The 19,262-nt window shown below is 35.2% G+C and overlaps 3 protein-coding genes across 19 annotated transcripts in view; 1 reads left to right on the top strand and 2 right to left on the bottom strand.

Moving 5' to 3' along the window:
- LOC105425085 (nucleolysin TIAR) overlaps positions 1-8,247 on the bottom strand; it is a 397,755-nt gene extending 389,508 nt beyond the window's left edge. For 3 of the 4 annotated variants that reach the window (XR_016141366.1, XM_089085290.1, XM_089085291.1), the window contains exon 1: positions 5,619-8,247. Coding sequence is in view for 3 of the 4 variants with exons in the window: in XM_089085290.1 (XP_088941416.1) it covers positions 5,619-5,870 (252 nt within the window). In the remaining variant the exon portion in view is untranslated. The remainder of the gene's footprint in view (positions 1-5,618) is intronic. The other variant, XM_089085289.1, reaches the window with a different exon arrangement.
- A 16-nt stretch (positions 8,248-8,263) lies between these two features.
- Positions 8,264-19,262, top strand: part of LOC112552453 (uncharacterized) — a 61,945-nt gene continuing 50,946 nt past the window's right edge. For 10 of the 14 annotated variants that reach the window (XR_016141369.1, XR_016141373.1, XR_016141372.1 and 7 more), the window contains exons 1-2: positions 8,271-8,748; positions 9,487-9,841. Coding sequence is in view for 3 of the 14 variants with exons in the window: in XM_089085300.1 (XP_088941426.1) it covers positions 9,562-9,841 (280 nt within the window). In the remaining 11 variants the exon portion in view is untranslated. Of the gene's footprint in view, positions 8,749-9,152; positions 9,412-9,486; positions 9,842-14,922; positions 17,148-19,262 lie in introns of those variants that run through there. The other 4 variants (XR_016141367.1, XM_089085299.1, XR_003096621.2 and 1 more) reach the window with 3 other exon arrangements.
- LOC105424743 (cytotoxic granule-associated RNA binding protein tiar-1-like) overlaps positions 18,365-19,262 on the bottom strand; it is a 106,368-nt gene continuing 105,470 nt past the window's right edge. Inside the window, exon 4 of the mRNA XM_089085306.1 lies at positions 18,365-18,459. Coding sequence (XP_088941432.1) covers positions 18,448-18,459 — 12 coding nt within the window. The 3' untranslated portion in view covers positions 18,365-18,447. The remainder of the gene's footprint in view (positions 18,460-19,262) is intronic.

The raw sequence follows: 19,262 nt of genomic DNA, 5'->3' as shown, positions 1-19,262 counted from the left end.
AGTACAGATATATACCATATATTTTGCTATAAATTTTATATTTTAATAAATTACAATTATATGAATTATTCACATTTGTAAAAACAGATTGTTAAATATAATAATTTAATAATATAGTAATTTAATAAGTTTTTTTATTCTAAATTAAAAAAAAAGTATTCTATATCAGTGCATCAAAGAGATTAAGTTAGTTTAGTTTTTCTCAATAAACGAATATCGACATTACAATAGAGTTTACGCGATGATCGATCTCTATGCAATAATTAATTGTTCATTGATTTGAAATTTTTAAACATGATAAAGCAATAACCTTGGACATTCTTTTCACTCTGCAACATGACTGAATTTATTTCAACAATAGACGGCAGCTTGAGCTAATAATATTCCTCCCTCTGGGCAAATAGAGCAGAGTTTGAAATCAAAAATGCGAAGGGTTGTCTCGCGCCCCGAGTTCTTTTTTTGCACTCTGTTATCTTCCCCTACTCCACAAGTTTTGCCAGTCTCTTTAGCCCGACAAGAAGAAAGCATTGCAGAAAACTTCCACACGCTACGTTGGGCCGCGTCGCCGACTGCCATACTTGTGCGAGACCGCCACTCTTTTGATATTTCAATGTAGTAGACGAGTGGCGTGTCGTAATGAAATCATCTCCAGTGCTTTGATCTTCTCCCCGTACGGCACACCCCCTGGCCATCGCCAGCAACCTCCGCGTCGCTTTCCCTTGGAAACGCGAGGCCGTTCCCGTCACCCCACGCGAATGTTCCACTCACTCAGCACCGGCTCTACCGGTATCCTTCATTCATATCTCCGCACAGACAGGTAGACATATGGTCCATCCCAATCTTACACACCCTCGTAATGAGTTCCTTCTGCACTTTCTTCTCTGCCGCAACGCATTTTTACCATGCAAAAAGCAATTTTCTAATTATGACAAGTGCTAACCGGTTATCCTTGTCAGATGTGTTTTGTATTCCTTTCATTACATTTGCCAGCCGACTCATAATTATTTTCTCGCACAATGTTTCCCACACAGCGAGACTAATAGAGCCCGCGTAAAATGAGTTTCGCACAACATAAAAAGAATTCATGCGCGGTGCAATATTACGTGGTAATCGTGAAATACTTTCTTTGCGCAAAAAACGGCGATAGATGATGACGATGATGGATGTAGGAGCTGTTACATCGGAGGTAATGCTAAGGACATGAGACGATGAAGAAAAACGAATGAGTTACCTTTTTCTTTGATATGATATGGATAAAAAGAACCTTCGATAGCATACTTAGTACTTGTCCTTTAACACTTCGTGGACATGCGATATCACAACAAATCGTGATGCTGATATAGAATGACGTAACTGTACATTTAATTACATGTGAAAAAAAATTAAAGAGAAAACAACAGAGATTAAAACAAATACGCACAGCCCATATTTTATCTTTTCTGTACGGCAAAAGATATAAACGATAAAAATGTCACTAATCGAGAAATAATTTAATGGCACTAATAAAAAGTTTTGTAATTATAAAAATATAACTTTTTTAATGGAATTATTTCTATAACAGTTTTTTCGCGAAAGCTTTTTATTTATCAATTACAATATAAATAAATTGTTAAATCAATAAAAGTGACTAATGTTACAATCTATTTTTAAAAGTAACAATCATAAAATAACACTTTAAAATGTTTTTAATAAAAAATGTTTCACAAATTTACAAAAACTTAGAAAAGCAACCTTTTTACTTGTGCCGCCGAATTATTTTTTGTAATTACAACTAGTGATGTACTTAATAAAAGTTTACTGCGCTAATAACAGTTTCCTAATAATTTTACAGCTTACAAGCGTAACCGAAGATACTTATCAAGGAATAATAGTTTAATTGTTACTCACATAATTTAGACCACATAGTTTAAATAAGCGTTTGATAATCACTTCGTTATATTAAAATGGTAATTAACATTGATAATTTTGGTATACATTCTTAGATTACAAATACTTTAGTATTAATCGTGTGATTAATTATCGTTTAATAATGATTTCATTTCTGGCGTTTATATCTCACTTGTAAATAGAATTTTGATAATTACATATTTTGAATGATTTCACAAAACTAAGGAGAAAGATTGATTAGAAAATGTGATACAAAAGATTGTTTACGCAAGCAAGGAAAAAACAACAATACATAAAAGGGAATAGCAGCAAGTACTATTTACTACAGTGGACAGTGACAATGATCGATACACGGATAAGCGTGTTGAAGGCGCCAAGAAGCATAAGAGAGGAGAAGGAACGAGAAGCTTGTTCTTTGTATGAGAGAACCATGACCGAGGCGGCTATATAAGGTGTATCGAGCAACAAGGACTAACGGCCTTTAATTAATAAAGTTACGCGAACAACTCTCAAAGTCTTCCTGCTTCCCATTCCCACCCACTTGGGTAGCAGCTATTTCCTTCGCTTTAGAAATTCTGGTATTTTCCCCCACTTCTCCTCATTGCTCTTCGTACTTCGCGTCTTTCCTAAAGGCCTACCTGCGAAGGTTGTAACCCTTTATTGGATGAGAAAACGCCTTCCGCTTATTTTACAGAGATACTTCCCCACGAATTTTCCTTCAACGACGATAATTATGCTCGTATTTTTTGAATACTATTCAATAAATAACAAATGTTGAAATGCAAAGTACATATTTATTTATATATGGACATAATAGTTATTAGCTCAAATTTGTTCTCCAATTGTGTTTATATTTAATAATTTTCCATAATTATCCATAATTATATTATAAATATCCATAATTTTTTGCAATGTAAAAATACAAATTACAATATAAATTTAAATATTGTATCGTGTAAGTAAATTTGGAAAGAACAAATTTATAAAATATTGTTTTAGAATATATATACCATATGTATATATAATAAATTATATCATGATAAGATAATATTACAACATGGTATTAATATTGATAGTAGTTACTTTTGGCAACAGGTGTTATTGAATTTCTTTCACTTTACTTCTTATATATTTGTAAAAGAATTGTTTATTACGCTTGCAATCATACTTTTATATTTTATATATCTGAATAAAAATAAAATTATAACTATCTAAATTTTATCTAAATTTTAATTAAACATTGATTGATTTCTAATAAGCAAATATTTATTATATTTACTTTAATTTTAATGGAGTTAAATAAATAATTAAAAACAGTGTTAGTAATTTATAATCACTTTTAAAAACGAGAAGAAATGATTGAATATATGTAACAATTTATAGTAAATTTTGCTTAAAATAAAACTTTTAACTTGAATAAAAAATATATACGTGTGAAAAAATTAACGTTTCATTTTTTGAATGCATTCAGGAATTCTAGCTTATAGAAATTTATACGTGCAGTTCAAGAAGCAATGTGTACATAAAATGTGTACACATTTTATAGTCACGTGTAGACACTCCGAATTTGTAATACATATGGATGTCGTGGCTCGTGCATATATAACACTATATATGTATACACCAGAGTATACATTATCGTTATGTAAATTACATAGGACATATACACATATGTAATGCGTAAATGTTATTCGTAATAGTGCATGTGTGTCAGGCTTCGCTACGTATATTAAGTCAGCGACATTTTCACGTGTATTACACGACGCGTACTTATATACGACATAATGGAAATAGACGTATAGTATATTCAACGTGATATATATGTAACATAAAAGTTCACACATCGTTTGATCAAACGTTTCGTATAGCATATTAAATATACATAAACGTTTTCATTGATTAGGGTCTATCAATCTTTCTATGTCACAGATACAAAATCTTATAAGATTTTTTTTTAACACAAAAAATTTATTTTTATAATATGTATGTTGTTTGAAGTTGAAAATTCAATTTTTCTTTTTTTCAATTGCAATCTTGCAATCTTGCCAAATTTAGTAAATTTTGAATTCACATATTGAGAAAACATGTGCCATTTTATTTATGAAATAGATAACATTAAAGATAAGATTAAATTTTTTTAATTATCTTTAAAGAATTGAGAGAGTCAAAGTATAAATAACTTTTTTGTATCTATACTAAAGAACCTACATTACGTATGTGTAAATTCTTTTAGTCGAGCATATTATAATTGATAACTAGTGCGATACATATTTTCCCCTCATTGGCGTGTCGGCGCCAAGAGCGGAAAGGGTTGAAGATCTTTTCAAAGTGTGCTACAGCTACAGGGACTACATGGAGACGAACCTTCGGAAGAGGAAGCACCACCCGTGGATTGCCAGACTTCAAGAATTAAACCGCGTTCCCGCTGCCAACACCGTGACGTCTTGCTCGTACTATGGCGCATCAGTTGCTGTACTTCTCAGGAGAATCTTCCGGCAAGTTATGGCTTGCTAAAGAAAATTGACTTGAATCTACGCCAGGATAATAAAAGCGCATAGCTGCGAGAAAGCGCGGGCGAGAAAAATGAAGAAACAATCTCAACACCATGGGCGATACCGGTAAGGAAGAGGTCGTTTGGCTTCGTGAACGGCCAGAGGAAAATCCTCCTCGTTATATAGATTATAGATCGTGGCTGTCGGCCTCAATGTTAATAAATATATCTATTACTACGCTTCGAAACTTGTATTACAATACCGATATTACGAACGATATTAAGCGCGACGTGAATATTGCGTTATTTTGATCGGAACAGTTTGTCTGTTTTATATTTGCTCTCTATCTACGTTTATGCTGATGTCTATATGTTCTCACTTTTAAACATTAAGCATGACACGTGCGAATAAACACGATATATAATATGTTCAGTATTTTATCTTGTTTTGATATTAATGAGAAAATAATAAAATAATTAATATTATATGATTATTATATTGATGTTATGACTAAGACATGTATTTTTCATATCATAGTTATTATAGATAGTCATTAGTTGGTTTGTTTATTAATTCTGTTTTATTTACTATCAATGATAATTTAAGTTTATCTAAGGAAACTCAAAATAATACTTTCGTAATACATTCAAATCAATGTTTGAATTATGAAAAGAGACTCTGACACACAATAAATAATACTGTTATTAACAGTCTCCTTACTTGTCTTAACTTCTATTATTAATGTTATCCTACAGCAACGATACTTTATAATTTTATGCAATAACTTAATTGATAATATAATAATAATTGATTATATAATAATGAAATATATATGTAGAGGTTGTTATTATCAAAAGATTTGAATGCGTTTCAATGCTGTATTAGAGAAATCTAAGCGAATTTTATAAAATTAAGCACGCTTTTTAAGTGGTTAACGTGAATCGTCTTATGTGTAGATAATTATGTTTTACATAATAAAATCCATTATTTCAATATTTACACAGTAACACATTATTACGGCATTTTTTTCTAACACATATACGTATAAGTGTCTAATGTTATTAGTATTATTAATACGTATACGAGCAAAAGAACAATATAATCATACTATTATAATATTTTTCGCGGTATGATAATTGTTTACGAAATATATTCTCCAAGCAAGTCAATACTCTCTGATATTTTCAGAACATTTCTTTTGTATATACATCTGCATTAAGCAATCGAATAATCTTTTACCTTATTCGGTGTCGTTGCTTGTTGCTGCGGCGAACAGCTGGTGCTGTGTATAGTTGGCTGATTGGTCGTCGCCGGCACGATGCCCTGGTGATTTAGATGGCTCAGCTGATTCAACTGGGTGAGCTGCTGCGGCTGCTGCACCGGATTCTGAGTGTTGGGCTGCAGCTGTTGATGATGCGACTGATGCGTAGGATAAGTCGTCTGATGGTGCGTCGCAGGGAAGGTGGGTACCGTGAACGGGACGAACAGCATCGGGCTGCCGAGGATGTGCGCACCACCTCCACCCAATGCCCCCGTCTCCTCCCTACACCTTTTTCGTGCGTATTTGGTTTTGGGTAATTTTCTTTACTCCATCAACCGTGTTTTTGTTTTTTGTTTTTTTTTTTCTTATTAATTTCGGCGTGATACTACGTGTGTATATCGTTACTTTTATTATATTATTTTTATCAAGTACTGCCGACGACGACGACGAGTAGAAGCGTAGCAGTAGCACTAGTAGTAGTAGTGGTAGTAGTAGAGGTAGAAGTAATGGTAGTGGTACTAGTAGTGGTAGTAGTAGTAGGGGTAGTAATACGTGTCGAAGTGAAGCTACAATGTATGTTTAATGATTTATCATTACCTGCACTCCTGCCCCAGCCCCTGGTGCTGGGGGTGGGCGTAGGGGACGGCTCGGACGGAGGTGGTGGACGCCACCCTCGCTACCCTCAGCGATAGACCGCCCCGCTGACTAGTAAGCTGGACTGAAGCTGGCTGGTGATTGCTATGCACGCAGCAACAGGCACGGCAGCCGATCGGCTGTTGCTGATTCGGGATAGCCTGGAGATGATGAGTTAAGGGGCCCCTGGGCCCCGTGGAGGAGGGAGAACACGGGTACACCCCAACCAGGCAACCCACCACCGCAGCCCCGGGGCCCGGTGCGCTCGGTGCCAAGGCGCCTGTGGACGAGGCCACCCCAAGCTCGCTGGCCCTCCGGCAACCACTGCACCACTGCACCCACCCTTCTTGTTGAGAGGTCTGTTGATACGTCCTGTTGACGTCGATCGTTGAGCCGGGTTGAATAACTTCAACTTGGGCCTCTTTAAGCTCACGATTGCCTGCGGGCGGGATTTTGCTACCTTGCTGTTAACTCGGGGTGATTTACTCTGAACTTGCACGTAGCAAACGCTGATTCTTGATTTGTTCCAAATTTTCTTGGATCAAGTGATAACAATTAACAAAGAAAGCTTCAACCGCTTCACTTCGACTTTATTTCTCAAATATATATCACGATACCAACACTCACGTGGGAAGTTGTTTACTTTAAATAAATTAATGAAAAATCACAATTCTTGCTGCCGCTTTCTAACGAAGAAAAGAAACTTTTAATAAACAGATTCAATTGCCGATGTTTTCAGTTTTTAAATTCTGTTAACACTGATTACAACACCGCTGTTTATCACAAAACGATGTGATTGTGTCAAGAACTGCCTTTTTACGTTTGTCACGACTTTCTAGGAAATGTTTTCGAGAAATACGCTAGGTTTTATTGAATCCTGTTCCTTGGGAATCTGTTTACCACATACTCTTGGCGCAGTCGACGCTCACTTCACGGCCACGTGGTCGACTTGAGTAATCTATATCAGTTAGAATGCCGGTATGGTTGTGGATTGCAAATATGTGTTTATGTGTATAATACGTCACCGCAATTAAAAAAGTTTGTAATTACTTTCTTGTCAAAAAAATTTTTTTTCCTTTGAAACAAATACCCAAGACAAATTATCGCATTAACAATTATTAAGTATTAAATTAGGGACAACGGGCTTCAGGGCTCAATTATTATTGTTTACGATAGTACAATTGTTGAATATGTTTTATCGCATCATTTAAACTGACAAATTTAACCTGACGATGTCTTCCTAGCAGTCGGCAAAGCATGTGTTTCAGTTTCAGGAGTCTGTAACGGAACAATCTGTCTGGAAGCCCTATGTCAGTTGATTCGGCAATATAAGTTATAAAATGTGTGTTCCCGCTTTATAATTGAAGATGCTGCAGCATGTACGTCTACCATAAGTACTTTATAACTCGCAATTGCATGTTATTCGTTATAATAAAACCTATTAAAATCTTCCAGATGATGACTAGACTATGGTGAACAACACTCGCAGTCGCACGCGTTGCACGAAGGTTTTCGCTTATAAACGCGTTGCAAGGAAAGAACGAGGTTCGCGATACACGCACAATTAGAAGAACGATAATCACTAATCGTTCATATATATATATATATATATATAGAGAGAGAGAGAGAGAGCACCTTATCTTTTTTATTTCTTTCTACGCTGCCCTAAATATCTTTCAGGTATGATAGGTATGGATCATAGAAATCTGATTTAAACGGTATTGCCGCGCGAGTGACATATGAAATAAAAAGCGGCAGTTACTTTTGATCTTTGTAAGAGGATCAACACCCTTAATTGCGGCGACTTTCTCTGCTTCCTTCACGGATAAATCAAACAAAGCGGCCGGTCCTCGCGATCGTACAAATGAGGTTAAAGACACGACGGGTGGAAAAAGAGGAAACCTAACCCGTAATGTTGGAAGGTCGCTCGCCGACTGACTAGCACTTCCGCTCAGGCTGTTGTGCGATTCAGAGTGGGGGATGCTTCGTTGGGTTGTTGTGTGTAGGGGTTGGTGGCGGTGGGTCGACTCGTCGGTTGGTTGGTTGGGGTGGTTGTGTGTGCTTCGCTCGTGCTATGCGCGGGAAACCAGGGGCTTTCAAGCCTCCAGGATCTGTGCGACCCGGTGAAGTAGCGACCAGTTTCACGTGGCTCGTACTAGCTTGAGTTTAACTACTTTCACCCTGCGTCTCGTTGTCAACGTCGCGCCCGAAGTTTTTATGAAATCTCGGCGTCGTGAATTTTAAACAGGCCCCGCGCGTCACAAACACGCAAATTTCCGAGATATCGAGCTGATGTTTATATGTTAACACAAGTTGATGGTAACGAGGGAAAGTCTGTTTCGATCACTTCTCACTTCTAGAACGAGATTGGGCCGGAATTGGATAAATGTCGTCGCTTGTGCGCTTAGAAATTTAATTGTGTTGCGGCAAGATATACGAGCGGATAATCAAGACAAAAGGGTGGAACATGATTCGGTGAGTAAATCGATTAAATGATGAGAAGAAGTCGAGATGTACGAGAGACTGCGTGGGGTATCAGGTGCGCGCTTATCCCGTCAATCGAATTATCCAAAGATTGTCGCAGCTGCTTCAAAATATAAATCCTTTTATCTCGATATGCACAAACCAGATATCAATCAACGTTTCTTATTCAAATTCTTAAGAACATAAAATAAATTGTTTTCAAAATATCAGGATCTTTTCCGCGATATCTTCATAAGATTTAATTTAATGTTATTTTTTTGTCTTATGATAATTAAAATAATATAAATAATCTTTATACGTTAAATAAGTCAGCATTAATTAATATATTTAAGTCAGTAATGTCGATGATTAATAATATCACTGAAAATCTCAGAAATCCTTGTATTCCTCGCTAGGCCATAAAAGACATTTAGCCGTCGGGCAGAAGCACTACTCCGCAGATAGATCCCAATTCTATAACGCGTGTTTTTGGAAGGATGTTACGTTGCCACACCAAAATAATCACTTGATATACGCACTCAAAGCATCTTGTCACAATCGCCGAATTTGCTGTCACGCACTACCGAAAAACACCGTCACTTTCGCAAACACCTTTCGTAACAAGGTCTCTCGGACGAGTACCGAAGAACGACGAGGGACGGGGGGCGCGTGCCGGTTCGTAAGCGTGGTTGTTTGTACGCGTGCGTCCTGATACCGTGTTGTGTTTATGCTTTACTGGTGATTGTATAGGTATTGGCGTGGCGGTGAGGGAGAAGGTGTCACGGCGCGAGTTACAAGCGGCGGATAAAAAAATGATAATGGCGGATGTACAGGCGGATACGGGGTGGTGGTGTGACGCGACGTCTCGTAGCCAAGGGTGTAATGGACTATGGATTTGGTGGAGCGCTGGTCCTGCACGTAGATAGGCAGCGTGGAGACAAGAACCCTGTATCGCAATGTATCGCGGTGGTGGTGGCGACGACGGCGGCAGCGGCGGCGGCAGCGGTAACTGGAGGGGTGGTCCGTCAGGCTGGAGGGGCGAGTGGGTGGCAAAGGGTAGGAGTCTGGCTCGTTCCTTCCTTCGTTCGAAGTGGTGGAAGAGAGGGTAGGTCAGACGATCCCGAGGCCGAGGGCGCGCAGAGCGCCGTTTCTCGTGCGGAAATAGTTACTGTTACTTCCGTTGTTGATGTCATCATGTATATCTTTTTGTTCTTTTTGGTTCGATTTTTTGTTTTTCAAACGTGACACGAATTCTTTTTTTTTTTTTTTTTAGATTATACTACATTATCCTTTATATTGAAAATAGATAATATACAATAATAAATAATCTATTAATACGTTCTAGTTTTAAGGCTATCCTAAATAATTATGTGATAAGATATTTTTAAAAATATTATAAAAGTAAAGTATATTATTCGATTATAAACATCTCAAAGAAGATATAAATATTTTTCTCTCCATTCTGTGTTAATTCACTAAGAAAAAGATGTAACCAAAGGCATGTGGTTAATGCGCCAATGAATCGATCAGTACTGGTCATTTGGCTCCCTTTATCACACGTGTTAATTAAAAATTGCTGGCGGTTATCGTCGTAGAAGGAAATCACACACATGCTTGTAATTAATTCATTAATAAATTCCCATCGAACCACTCAGTAATCTCGCAACGTTCACGCTCATGCTTCCATGGAAATTTCGTCTTTTAGAAATTGGTCGAATAATTACTGAACCAATTGCTAATATTTTTTATGTAACAATTATTTTTATTTGTAATTGAGATAATTATTTTATAATTGTGATGCAAATAGTATAATATAAAAGTGTTATTAAAGTAAAATATCCAGATATTTATCAAATTTATGGTATTGTAACGTAATTACTAAAGTTACATATAAAGATAATTTATTTCCAATAAAACATTTATTTTATTACTTATTTCACATGTAAATATAAATTTACAGACTTATTCTTTTTTGTACCGAATATTCATTACTTTACTAGTCTCTCTTTAAATGTCAATGTGTAAAAATAAAAGAAATTGCCACGGATATATTTTTTTATTAAAATATTCTCTGTAATCAAGTTTTTATTGTCATTGGACAGCAAAAGAAAAATACAGATATGACGCGGATCAACGAAGGCAAAATCGACAATTGTAAAGACTTTAAATGCTATTCGCGACTCATCTATAATTCAGAGCGCCCGCGGTCGGTAGTCTTCCATCGGGTTGCCATCAACGAGCAGGTTCACGAGTACGATAGATACGGTGTACACATTGCGCCCAGGAAATTTCGTATTTTCGTGGCTAATGACTGAGGAACGAGACGGTAATGTATTCTATGCGGAACATCTACTATGCGCTCCCCATTAGCATTTGTAATGCGCATCTACCCCTAACTCGGGGCGCAAGCGTTGACGCGCTCGGCGCAAACCCATCAACGTACCATTTATAGCGCCGTTTCGTGCCCGCGTACGCGGAGAAAAGAGTTTACTACTCGTTGCTGGTGAATATGTTAATAGGATGCACCCGCGCAAGCAGCGCGCTCGTAGCAGCATCCGTGTTATAATGCAGCCGTTGCAAGATTACGGTCGCTCGGCGTCGAGATATTTTTCCGTGGCTCCCAAAGGCTGCGATAATATGTGGAAGTAGATGCACCATTAGGGGGCTTTTCACATGTCATGCAAGCGCAGTCGTTACATCCGCTTGTCGATGCTTTGTGATTTTTTTTCTCTGCGCCGTAGTGGTCAAAGCGATTTGCACTTATCGCTTTCGCATGAAGCGTTCTTATCGACTTCGTCGAGTTGTGAATAATCGAGGACGACGTATCGCGTGCGTGTGTCGGTCGCATGGCAGCACGTGTGTTTACACCTCTGCATTTTGAGGTATTTTTTCTACCATAATCGATATACACGGCATGACACGGCATAGAGAATTCTAAATATTATTTGTATCAAAACATCTTTTCCTCAATTTTTTTATAAATTTATTTAAAAATTATAAAGTTTGTCTCATATATATATATATATATATATATATATATATATATATTAAAATTATTAAAAAATATTAATTTTTATATGTATCTCTCCTTTTGTATTTGTCCATTATATTAGATATTATCAAAAAATAAAAATTTGAAAATTTAATTTAATTGCATTAACACAATCAGTATCAGATTTTGTTATTTTGCATAAAATTATTTGTACATGTAACATTTGTAACTAGCATCTAAAGATCTTCTACGAATATTTAACGAAAATATCATCTAGAACATTTCGCAACACTATTGCCGTGAAATTCGCCAAGAAATGCACAACAAACAAACGTGGCTTCTGGCGGCGATAACGCCGTAATTAACACTTCAGCCGGTGTGCCGTGCAATCTCGCCGGATGTGTTTCGCGCAGGGAAGTACCGCAGCCGCGGTACTTATAATATCCATGAAAAACGCTTGTTCAGAGCCGGAACGACCGCTGAGACCTGGGAACGTCCCGAAGCGCAGAGGTGGTGACAGCAAAGGCGACGGGCGCAATAACGGATAAGCGGAGCAATCGGACAGTTTGTGAGCTGCCTCTGCTCCTGATGGGCTGGACGATGGAGAGACATGGTTGTAGGGAGTCGGTATATTTATAATGACCCTATATATATGCAAATGGCTGCATATCGTACGCTCCTATTTTGCTTGCATCGCTCGCACTCGCACGTGAGAGAAAGCCCGGTCCACACATCCTCTCTGCCTCTCCTCATATGGATTTCTCTCTATCTTCACCTTCCCTTTCTCTCTTTCTGTCTTCATCTCTCCCCTTCCCCCCTCTCCCCCCCTCTCTCTCTCTCTCGCGCGTTTTCCGAATCCGCGACGCGTTCACGTACGCGTATGCACATACATACGTGATCGCGTGTGCAATTACGAACACGCAGAGGCGATGGCAAACCGATGGAGACGCATCGATTGTGCGTAAACGGCAATTCCACGAGAGACCGCGGCACAATTTTGCAGCTAACCAGGTCTTTTCGATCATTATGCGTGGTCTCACGGCATATTCCTGATAGATGCGATAGATCGCTTTCCGGACGAGAGCTTTCTAACTTGACAGGAAACCTAGTATAATTTTCCATAAATTCGCTATAAAAGAGTATAGAACTCGTACGTCTCCATTTATGAACTTTCTGATGAAACACATATTTTATCTCTTCTCTCAGGAGAATTTCGCATGAAAATATAAATATATAATTAATATTTTAAATATATGTTACAATTTATTTATAAAAGTTTTATATATATATATATATATATATATATATATATATATATATATACATATATTTAAATTAATTGCAAATATCGTACTATTACATTTGCAAAGATGCTAGTTTTATTTATTGCTCTAGAATCAGAAATATATATCAATGAAATGACAGATATTTAATAACTTACACAACGTTTTCGAATTTGTATAACATATATTCAATTTATTAGGATTTACGCATAAAATCTTGATCAACATTTGATTTTATCAATTGCTGATGCATGCGGTGAAAAACAGTAATATATCGTGATTTTATCTTCATCCCCGATTCATGCTGATGCAAATTTAAGCTATATATTTAACGATTTTATTAAAATAGCTATTTATTTTACCAATTTTCATTATATTTCTTTCAACAAAATCATATCTGGAAGCATATTAATAAGCATAGTTAATAGAGTTCGCATTTTAAAACAAGAAGGAATGTATTTTTAAGATTAGCGGTTTCTTTATATGATAAAATTACAATGATACATGTACAGTTTGGTCAAAATATTATCATATGTGTTTTCGCAACGCGGGATAAAATACATTCATCTTTTTCCGACCTAAAATTCGGTTCGCGTAAATGTCGATAGGATACATCGCGATGCACATAAATTATTACGATAAACATGTTATTTATAGGCCAACATAAATTGACTATGCTAATTTCTGCTGATCAGCAAGAAACTAAGTTGGGGGCCACGATAGCTATGGTTGTATTCATTAAAAATAAATTGTAGCCTATGCCAATACCACGAATCTCACAACTTAGTCAATATGCAGCGAGAAGTTAAAAATTTAACTTTGCATTTAATAATAATCTCTTTATACTTAATCCTCACAATATAAGTAGAGTTATAGTAGAACGATAAAAATGAAAGTCATAAATGTAAAACAATTATGAAGGCTAAATATTATTTTAATATATTATATATTAATTATTAATTAATTATTACGACATAATGAGTATACAAATTGTTTCACAAATTATATATTTATTACTATAATTATTCTATAAAATGAGTATGCAAATATAATACTACAAATTAAGCGTTATTAATGATTACATTTTATATAACAGGGAAATTCTACAGTATTATATCTTCTTTAGTAGAAGAAAAAATTTTATAATTTTTTAATTGACTTAATCTTGGGGGTCATATTATCGTGATAAGATAAGTAATGAATTTAAGATATCGTTAAGATGTCGTTAAAGCGCGCTTAAAGTTACAGCATTCTATCCTTCATAACCGCATGACATTAGTACAGCATGCAACAATATACCACGATAAAATAGGATCAGCAAGAAGTAACAGCAACAGTCGCCAGTTTCCCGCTACTAGTCTCTGTCTCCGCGGTCTTGTTTTGCAGTACGAAACCGTGAACTACCTTAAATAATTGCGAGTTTAAACGTGTTTTGCTAGGAACTGAGCGAAGGAAGCGAGGCAATCAAAGAAGGAGACTGTCGAAAGAAGAATAAGAAAATCGCTATAGTGGAAAATTTGGAAGGTGTTTGGATATATTCGTTCTCGAATCCAACAATCTTTCTTATGTATAAATACTTTATGAATTATTAACTGAGCGAGTATGCAAAAGAAAATTTATTTACATTTTATTGAACATAGAATATACAATCAGAAAATTTATAATTATTATGCTCAAGTATTATCAGAAATAAGCAATAGATTTTAGTAATAAAATAAATTAATTAACTACCATTAATTATTATTGAATAAAATAGTTAAATATATAGGAAGCTTGCATCATTACATTAATTTGTCACAACGTTAGCATAGATAATATATTCCTGAAATAGATAAATCAATCAAACTCATGATCAAACTTCACGACTGAAAATACAAAATTGGGCGCGTAATATAGACGTCTTATTTCTAGATACGTAGAAGAGCATGACGAACGGTCGATCCCTCCGTAAAGTCCTTTGCATAGCCGGAGGGAGAGCACTGAAATTCCAGGGAAGATTAAGACGTGCGGATTTGGGGGTAGGGCAAGCGGAAAAACAGGAGCTAAGGGCAGGGAGCGGAGCCTTAGCTCGCGGCTACAGAAAACCGTAGTCGGCTCGTCGCGGAGAAGACGCGAGAGAACTCTCTCCTACCGCTCTTGCTGCACGATCTTTCTCCGTCTTCGTATCCGCTCATCTCTTTCTGTTCTCTATTCTGTCCTTCTCCTCCCCCCCTCTCTCTCTCTCTCTCTCTCTCTCTCTCTTCCTTCCGTGTAAAAGCAAGAAAGCTTAATTTCAATTTCGAGCCCCGAGGGTGTCGTTCCGAAACGAATATAATTATACGGAATAATTCTGACACGAGGACGATGAGAGGAGGAGAGGTTGGTAGACGGTTTGGCATCGGGTGCAGGGAAGTGGGAGGGTTTCGGTTGTGAACCGTTGAGAAGGAAGTCTCGTTCAAAAGGGGTAGTAGCAGTATAGAAGAAAGTGGATGAGTATGAGAGGGTGCGTACTGTTTAACTATCGCATAGACCACGATTATAAGCGTTCTCTTTATGTTACGCAAGGCGAACTCGTCGAAAGATAGCGAGTGCTTAATGGTTTGAAATTCCTGCCGGCGTTGAATACCCCATGAATGAAAATTAAGTCAAGTATACTTACAATACTCGCCTCAAACACGTTTCGCAATGCGCAGTTTCAAAATGTGATTTCGATTCCTGTCTGCGATCTAACAAATGAGTCTCAATTCTTTTCTTTTTTTCGGCAATAGTGAGGAATATTAATTTATATTAATTTTTTTTAATTAAATTTAATTTATAATTATCCTATTAAATTTTAAAATCACATTAATTTTTTTATTTATGAATCACATTTAAATTTATTTAAATTTAATTTTTTTAAATTTTAATTGAATAATAAAAAATAAAAGATAAATTTGCGCATGTGAAATTTATATAAGATAAAATTTATATAATTAAAATATACAGGAATATTTACTAGAAGATAAAATAAAATTTTATGCATTAAAATATACGAATCAGATTAAAATGCATAATATACATATATGAGATAATAGATAGTTGTATTTGGCTGAGAATTGCTAATGTGATATAGGTACAGCTCATTAATTGAAATTTTCATCTTATTGTATTATTCATTCGATCATTAACTAATGACATGTTTGTACTGTCGGATAAATATAAATTATATTTTAATTTTTTATAGTAAGAATCATTTTTTAATTTCTTTTTACTTTCTTATCAATCGCTTTTCGTCGCGGCTGACTTCACATTTTCCAACCTTGCGCTCTTCGCCTTCCCGCCCTTATTCCATCCCTCTTATTCTCTCACCCTTCTTGAGTCCGATGAGACGAAGGCACCTCGTTTCATTATCCGGATATTAGCCATCGGGGACCCGAAATTGCTACAACTTAAACAATTTGTTTTAATGCAATCGTCGATTAACCATTTACTGATTGCATTCTCATTGATTTGTCTGCAATTTTATTTATTGAATCTATCTTTGTACAAAGTATCTTTTTAAAATGTTACTAACGTTTAATATATTATTTATAATATCTATGATTTATAATATCTATGATATAATAATTAATGATACCAAATAACATATAGTCGTTATATTCACTGTGAAATATTTTAATATGTGAATTAGCAGTATAGTACATGTTGCTTATAATTTAACAGAATTCATGATAACAGATTCGTTACTATTAACTGCGAGTTAGAGTCGCATAATTAATTACTTGAAATTGTAGCCATTTCTATGCGTATGGATTCATAATCTATAACGTGCAGATGCTCTTGTGGTTTTACGATAACTCTTCTGCTTCGTGAAATATTTCATCGTAAAATACTCGCCGGTAAATGATATTTCTGAAAACGTAAATAATGCATTCAGCGCACAATTGTGTTCGTATTTATTGTACAAACATGAAAAATGCAATGACGGGAAATATCCATTAACGTAAATAAAACGATTTAATATTGTATGCCTTTGTACGCTCTTTGATTAATGGAATATTAAGTTACATAATCAATTTATATAAATTGGAATAAAATCTATATTTGCTTTACTGACTTTTTCCACTTATTTCAAGCAAGTACAATTATAATAAATAATTTAAATAAGTTTAGGCAAATTAAACAGTTATGTGTATATATATATATATATATATATATAATATATAAAACTGTTATTATTTATTATAATTGCATTATATATATATATATATATATATATATTTGTTTAATTAATGTATTAAATACACTTCTTTAACAATTATTATTACTGATTTTTATTAATGTTATAGCGTGACATTGACTAATTAATTAGATTAAGTGTTAAATTATATAATCAAAATATGTATAAATACTAAAGATTTTTTTAATATTCAATTAAATGTAAAAGTTATGTTACTAAATATCACACATTCAATGAAGAAGAATAACATTTGCTAGTTGAAATAGAAATCTGAAATATTTATGCAACAAGAAGTGCATAGCTATTGGTGATATTAAACATATATGCAATACATCGCCTCTTGATATTATCAAATTGTGCGAGTAAATCAAGAGCGAATTAAGATCTGCTAGAAGTGTACACAAGTAGACGGTAATTAACTCATCTGGAAATTATGAAAGTCAAGATGAAGGAAGTTTGCTAAAGCTAGAATAAAGTAAACTTTGAAGCGTTACTTATAAAAGGTAACGTAAATTTGCCGCTACTTCAAAGGGTTCAACTAGTTGCTATTTATTCTTTTTACACAGGCTAAATATTTTATAAAATTACTTTTATAAAAATGTATATTGAAATGTTTATCTAGTTACAACACATACACTTAACATCTTTATCTTACCTAATCATCTTGCATCAAATAAGTAATTTATGATAAAAGTTGTGTAAAATTCTATCGCGATATCACCTAAGCAATAATCACGTTAACGGTGATATTCGTGGAATTTGTCGTCTTTAATAATACGACGCGGAGAACAGGATGACTTATAAATCGTGCAAGCGCGACAAGACTGTTTTCTCGAGAGCAGCAGAGACTGAGAACGAGAAAGTTGAAAGATACCGCGTGGAATCCTAAACGATTCGTTTGCCATCCGACTTCCCTCCCCTCGTTCTCCGTCCGTTCTGGAATTCACGCTAAGCGACGCGTGCCACGCTACAATCTAGTACCTTCGTCTCAGTAGTCTGCAGTGGAATCCCTTTTCTCTGTGGATATCCTCGCGAGCTCCAAGAAGCATGATGATTCCGTTCGTCCCGAAACGGTTTTCGTAATCTTCTCTGGAATCTCTTTTCCGAACGTACCCCATCCAGAAACTCCGAAAACTAAGATAATCTTAAATTTTACACCGGCATCTTTTTTCTTACACTTCGTCTTGAAGACATTATCGCGAGGTGCAATAATCTTCATTTCATGCGGAGCTTTTACGTCAAACTAAGTTCTGAAATAGTACACAGTCACAAAATAATATTTCTTTTTCTTTCACATTGAGTATTTTATATTTTATCACGTAGTTTCTTTAATAATAATCTAATTTTTTTTCTCTAAGAAAAAGAAATAATATTTCTATTTGCTCCATAAATAATAATTTTATGGTAATAATTAACTAACATATTATAAAATTATTTTAAAATTACAATTATATATATGTTATTAATATATTTATTGTTACTTATATATTGTTAATTATATATATATATATATATATATATAATTTTTTAAATTATGAAATTTGGATAATAAATTATTGTAATAAAATATTACCTTACATATGCATTTTTATAGTTACGTAAAATTAAATTTTTATTTTCACAATTTTCTTAATTAACAAAGTACGAAACAATTTAACGGAAAACGGTCAATGAATAATGAAGTAAAGAATTTCAGTTTGTCAATTTGTACACAGAACGATGTCTCTAATTAATTTTTGTATCCAGCCGCTAATACCTCGCGAATCAAGAAGTTTACGCTCGGGACTCGTGAAGCTTTTTAAAGTTCAGATCGGTCTTCAGGTCTCTTTGTAAGGGGAGGCATGGAACGAGATGGTTGTGCAAAAACAAAGAAAAGTAAGGACAAGAGAGATGGCGAAGAAACCGAGAGAAAGAGAAGCAGAGAGAAGTGGTGACGAAAGAGGAAGATGGAAAAGGTTGTGAGCGAGCAGAATAGAAAAGGGAGACGTCGTCGCGCGGTGATTTAAGGTCTAGTGCCGCGCTTAGTTCTCTAAACATTTTAGCCGACCTTATT

This window comes from Pogonomyrmex barbatus, unplaced genomic scaffold (genome assembly GCF_055798465.1).
Source record: "Pogonomyrmex barbatus isolate J1 unplaced genomic scaffold, ASM5579846v1 scaffold1, whole genome shotgun sequence".
In the NCBI taxonomy this organism is placed as follows: Eukaryota; Metazoa; Arthropoda; class Insecta; order Hymenoptera; family Formicidae; genus Pogonomyrmex; species Pogonomyrmex barbatus.
Note: the sequence above shows the minus strand (reverse complement) of the source record. Positions and strands in the feature narration are given on the sequence as shown.